This window comes from Nanorana parkeri, unplaced genomic scaffold (assembly GCF_000935625.1).
Source record: "Nanorana parkeri isolate BGI_ZX_2015 unplaced genomic scaffold, ASM93562v1 scaffold82, whole genome shotgun sequence".
NCBI classification, from domain to species: domain Eukaryota; kingdom Metazoa; phylum Chordata; class Amphibia; order Anura; family Dicroglossidae; genus Nanorana; species Nanorana parkeri.
Genome location: NW_017306350.1, coordinates 762,138 through 768,009, shown reverse-complemented (window position 1 = coordinate 768,009; position 5,872 = coordinate 762,138). Strand labels below are relative to the sequence as shown.

General features: G+C 40.7%; 1 protein-coding gene across 1 annotated transcript in view; it reads right to left on the bottom strand.

The window, feature by feature from the left end:
- Positions 1 to 1,517: 1,517 nt before the first annotated feature.
- GTF2A2 (general transcription factor IIA subunit 2) overlaps positions 1,518 to 5,872 on the bottom strand; it is a 12,934-nt gene continuing 8,579 nt past the window's right edge. Inside the window, exons 3-4 of the mRNA XM_018552275.1 lie at positions 3,116 to 3,242; positions 1,518 to 1,791 (exon numbers count right to left, since the gene is read on the bottom strand). Coding sequence (XP_018407777.1) covers positions 1,766 to 1,791; positions 3,116 to 3,242 — 153 coding nt within the window. The 3' untranslated portion in view covers positions 1,518 to 1,765. The remainder of the gene's footprint in view (positions 1,792 to 3,115; positions 3,243 to 5,872) is intronic.

The following is a 5,872-nucleotide window of genomic DNA, read 5'->3' as shown; positions in this document are numbered from 1 at the left end:
CTGTGGTGGCCCGAAAAAACATTTTTTAAAAAAAAAAAAAAAAAAAAAAAAAAAAAAAATAAGCTTTACAGTAAACAAAAATGCCCATCAAAAAGTATTATATATACTTGCCTTATCCTCAGCGTTTCCCTGCAGAGCTTAGGCCCTGGGAATGTGGAGTATCTAAAAACAAGCTAGAAGACAATCCTGTACTGTGTTGGAGCATCCTCTCACAAGATTTGGGGTACTCAGCGGAATCAGCAACCCCCCCCCTAATTCCTGTATTAAAAATGAATGGGGAAAGGTGAGTATATGTCCCTTTTTTTAGAGGCTGCAATATGTAATGAGGGAGGGGTCTAGTGCGGCTTTCTTTTTGAATGCCACATTATATTTAAAGCTGAACTAGGCACTCAGCTTTAGCTAGGCGCGGTCAGTTATCGCACCAAGTAGCCATTCCAAATATGCTGCCTGGCGCGGAGTGTCAGCTTGAGGTGAGGTTGGCTGGAGGTAGGGCCACGAGGGAGCTCCATCCATAAGTGCATTGCTTGCAGCTCCCTCATGTGCCCTGTAGAGGTGCCTTAGATTTAAGACTCTGTGTCCTCTCTTTTTCTATTTCAAAAGGGAAATAGAAGGGGGGCTGTTTAGACCCCTGATATTTCCCCAAAGCCCATAATCATCAAGTTAAAAATAAAAGTAAAAAATTATTGGTAAAATTTAAAAAAGTTCAAAGAACAAAAAGGAGAAAAAAAAAGTAAATTTTTGGTTTCGGCTGACATTTAGAAATTTCAGTTTGTCTAAAAATTTAATTTCGGTGCATCGCTAGTTACAACCTATACCAATAAGGAAACAGCAATGAAAGCCTAACAAGGTTTCCCCATTCTATACCAAACGAGTTTTAGCCAGTGAACTACTTTGGGCAATTGGTGTCCTTTCGGTTACAGCTAAATAGGATATTTAGGCTGCCACTGGAGAATCACAAGTTTTTAAAAAAAATGTATATATAATACCGGTATGAGGACTCCTCAAGCCTCGTTCACACAGGGCAATCTGGGATTCCTGCAGCAGGAATCCCGGTGTTCTGATTAGATGTGGCTGCTGTGCAAGTTAATAACAGGTGACAGCATCTGCAATTGTATATATGATATCCTGTGTCCGGCGACAATCATCTATTCCAAACCGAATGTATGATTATTCTGGACTGCCGCTTACAGATGTGGCCGCTTTCACGATGACATTAACGTCTATGGGTTTGCCAGCCGCATCTGAATGGAAACACCTGGCCTCTTCCTGCTGCAGGAATGCCAGATTCTCCCCCCTCCCCCTGAACAAGGCCTAATACTATAATACTCAACCAATTCAGCACTGGTTCTACAGTTATTCAAAATATTCACAAATAAAAATCAGAAAAGGTGTAATTTTAAACATTGCAGATAATTGTATCAAGTTCACAGACCTGTTAAATTATGCCACACATTTAGAGTCTTTCCATTGTGCTCAGGAAGTCCTTAGAAGGGATTAAAAACTGGTATATTTCAGCACACATTTATTAAATAAAAGTTTATTTGACATATTTTCCCAAAACAAAAAGGCAACTTCACATCTGTATAAAAAACACTTTCGTAACAACCTTTTGTGTAAATGGAGGTGAGAAATAGATTACCAAAATATTTGGAATCCTGTTTGGATGTGGTAGCTTGTCAGTGACATAAATAAACAGTCTTGTCCATGGCTCTCAGGGAAAGGCTGTAATTGAACAGAAGCCATTGCAGATTGTGTCCTGTTCTGCTTACTCCGCAGTGTTCGAACCAGTGTCTGAAAAAAGAAATCAAAGTTGACAGGTAACATTTCATTCTCCAACTGGTAATAGACAGCAGGGGGAACAATGGCAATGTTCCAAAATCCTACTGTCGAGATAAAGAATAGCAGCGGAACGACAACTTGAGTGCGGGAATATGCTTATCCATGGCATGAATGCGTTACAAATGATAGCAGAAGATATAGAAACGGTTTGTAAGTTGACTAAGAAAGTGGAGGAATTAAAATTTTCATACATGAAAAGAAAAAAAAATGTGCTGCAGGCCTTACATTTACTTGAAGAATAAGTGTGTGCGAGACAAACAGGACAGCAATTGAACTTTGGCCTTAACATGTTTTCAAGTTCACATAACACACAAGTAGGCATTTGGGTTATGGTAGGTCAAAATCTGATGAAGGTCTTGAGCTTCTACTAAACAGTGGATTGGAAAACAAGCAGGTACAGGTAAATAGCTGCACTTATAGCGTAATACTAACAGATGTGGTTTACCAGAAATTCTTCTTTAAACCAAATATGGCGTGAAAAAAGGATAAAAAAGCTAAATGTTTTATTACCAATAGCTGTATCGCATTGGCAAGCGCTTTCGGGGCCTCGCAGAGTCCCCTTCATCTCTAAGCCTTGCAAGGCCCCAGAAGCGCTTGCCAATTAGATACAGCTATTGGCAATAAAATATTTTGCTTTTTCAACTTATGGTGTGCTGGTGACATTTTTCTATAGTTACCCATTGCACACCTAAATCCTTAGAGAAACCCTGATCTGTACATATAGAAATTCCAGGGTCAAGACCCTTGCCCTACCTCCTAAGCCTCAGTGCTTGCCCCTCTCTGTGACTCCACTGGTTCACCAGTAGAAGTGGGACCAAAGTCTCAACGCAGGGAGCTTAACAAATTTGTAAATATTCAGCGCACCCGATGTAATGATTCCCTATTGTGTTCTAATGGACACACATTCCTTATTGGCCAACGAGGCAGTCCATTGTAGTAGCAGGCCAGTAAGACTGTGGGAGAAAGTGGACACTACCTGGAACTTTGTCTGTTCAGAATGGCCAACATTAAGGCATTGCTGAGGGGAATGACAGCTTCCAGAGGAACAGGAGGCTCCTAGCAGCTTGTTCTCCCCAAAGCCAAACTATAACATATTCCACCCTATTATGGAACATTGCTAGAGGCAGTATCACCCAATCTATCTATCTAAATTTGAATTCTAAAGTGCATTTTGTTTAACTTTTTTTTATTTAGGTTTCGAAATATAAGCCTCTGTATGATTTAAGTCCATCCATTAAAAAAAGAAATATATGCATGACCATTATAACAAACTTACTTTTCCCATCGCAAGCTACGATTTTTACTTTATCCACCTTCACCAAGTCAGTCACTTCTCTGAACTCTACATCATTGAGAACAAAGGTCCAGACGTTATCACAAAACCGATATGTATTTAATGAACCCTTAAGAAAAAGCAAAAGATAAATGAGTCGACAGATGTATTTTGCCAAAAGCAAATGGACAAATTAAACTGTAAAACCACAATGAAAAGAAACAGAAAATCTATGCTCCTAGCATACAGTAATAAATGTATGCCACGTCCACAGCACTGTCAAAAAAACAACACTTGATTATGGTGTCTGGTAGGTATTATAGCTGCAAGATTATGTACATTTGGATATGTAAAGGTATATCAAACTCCACCAAGTTCATGGATTTACAGGAGTCTTCCTAGAGTTCTGCCTAAACCCCTGTTCACACAGAACTGCAGGTTTTTTTTTTTTTAAACATCACATCGTACCACAATGTATGATTATAGTTTGCTATGCAGTATGGTGTGATACAACGCACATGTGATGGCTAAGTATGTTGGGGTGCCATTAGGAACTTAACATTTCCAACATACGATCTTGTGCGATACATGACTGTGAAGGAGGATCATATGAACGAGGGCTAAGAGAAAACCTTTGATGCTTTCATATCATTAGGGGAACACCAATGCATCCTCCTCCTAAAGGCTTACGCTCGTCCTGCATTCATTATGAAGATCCAGGTCCTGCAAATTTTCTTCCATCCTAGGTGAAATACTGTCACTTCTGCCCCTCTATTCCACTTACTCACTCACTCAGGAAAACTAGTCTTTCAATTGTTAACTAATGTAATGCAGTCAGGCATTAAACTTTGGGTAGAAAAAGCTAAATGCAAGGACTATTTACAATTCTGAAGTGCGGTGCAAAGGTCACACACCTCACAAATGCAAAAGATAGCACGTTGGTTATTTGGCCACAGTTATAGACTACTACAAAAAAAACTCAAGGCAAATACAGTCAACTCCCCGTTATCCAGCACCCACGGGGATTGGTAGATGCCGGATAACTTTAGTCTCTGGTTGCTTGAGAGTTAATAGTAACTCAGCAACTCTCAAGCAACCACCCCCTCCACAGCAACCCCCACTAACTTCCGCAGACAGCAGCCTGCTTCCCTATTTATAATGGTCTGGCCCTCTAGCAACTTCAGCGTGAAATTATAGCTAATTATAGCGAATTTGCCTACAAACGTCAGGTGGTCATAATAATCTGGCCACTCAGTGTAGAGCTGAAAATCACTTAGGAATTAAAGATCATTGTGACATATTAGACACGTGTAATAGCTTACTGAACTGGCACGACAACCCAGCAAATATAAAAAGGACATTCTGTAATGAAAAGCAGTGAACAGCATTTATAGCAAATGTGCTCCATCTACTGGCTCAATTCCTGAATGAACATTACACTGGCTATAAAAATTCTGCAGATAGTCATTGCCGTTCAATTTACATTTTAAAGTATAAGTAGTAGATATTTTTTCGCAGATACACTATATTACCAAAAGTTTTGGGACGCCTGCCTTTACACGCACATGAACTTTAATGGCGTCTTAGTCTGTAGGGTTCAATATTGAGTTGGCCCACCCTTTGCGGCTATAACAGCTTCAACTCTTCTGGGAAGGCGTCCACAAGGTATAGGAGTGTGTCTATGGGAATGTTTGACCATTCTTCCAGAAGTGCATTTGTGAGGTCAGGTACTGATGTTGGACGAGAAGGCCTGGCTCGCAGTCTCTGGTCTAATTCATCCCAAAAGTGTTCTATCGGGTTGAGGTCAAGACTCTGTGCAAGCCGGTCAAGTTCCTCCACCCCAAAATCTCATCCATGTCTTTACGGACCTTGCTTTGTGCATTGATATGCCGTCATGTTGGAACAGGAAGGGGCCATCCCCAAATATACAATGTCTGGGGAATTTAAGTAATTTTCAGACCTAAAATGTGGAATATAACATTGGTGCAAAAAATGCGAAAAAAAAAGGCCTCAGTCATGAAGGGGTTAATTTCCCAAGAGTTCTGCCATCCAGTCCCACATAGCTTCTAAAGGCGATTTACATCTGTTTATTACTTTACTGTGGTGTTTACATCCAAATATAATCATTATAGTTGTTACTCATGCAGATTGCCCACTGTTGCTATTTCACAGGTTTTATGTTTGCTGCAACACTGTGACATCTGGTCTCAACCCCACTTACTAAATCCATAAGGACTCATGCACATGGATGCAAAAAAAAACCCACAGTGTGCAGCTCTATTAAATCCAATGTGTCCATACACATGTGAGTTTAGCTACACTTACTAGAGCAGCATTTAGAGTTGTAATACCGAAAAGTCCAGAATTCTGGGAAGAGTGCTGAAGTGTACATGCGCATAGGGTATAGAGCAAATGCATTCTATTGGATCTGCCTGCCTCCTAGCAATGAAGGACGCTGGGCGGCAGAAGCTAGGAAGCAGTGGACATAAGCTGCCTAGCATTGTTCGTGGTTAGGAAACAGATAGGACTTTTTGCCACAGCCCCTGTCAACCTGTAAAAAGTGTGTCATCAGTGGGCACTGCCGCTGCTGGTTACACACAATAGATGTTTACATCTTGGATCTGAATGAACAAGCCAATTAATGTTGCGGGGCCAGTCAATCTCTGCATGTGTGGCTGAGCTTAAATAACTCATTCATTCAGGGCCAACATGTAAGCATTGGAAGGTGGAGCCAGCATGGTTTACAGAGTTGCAGTCCCC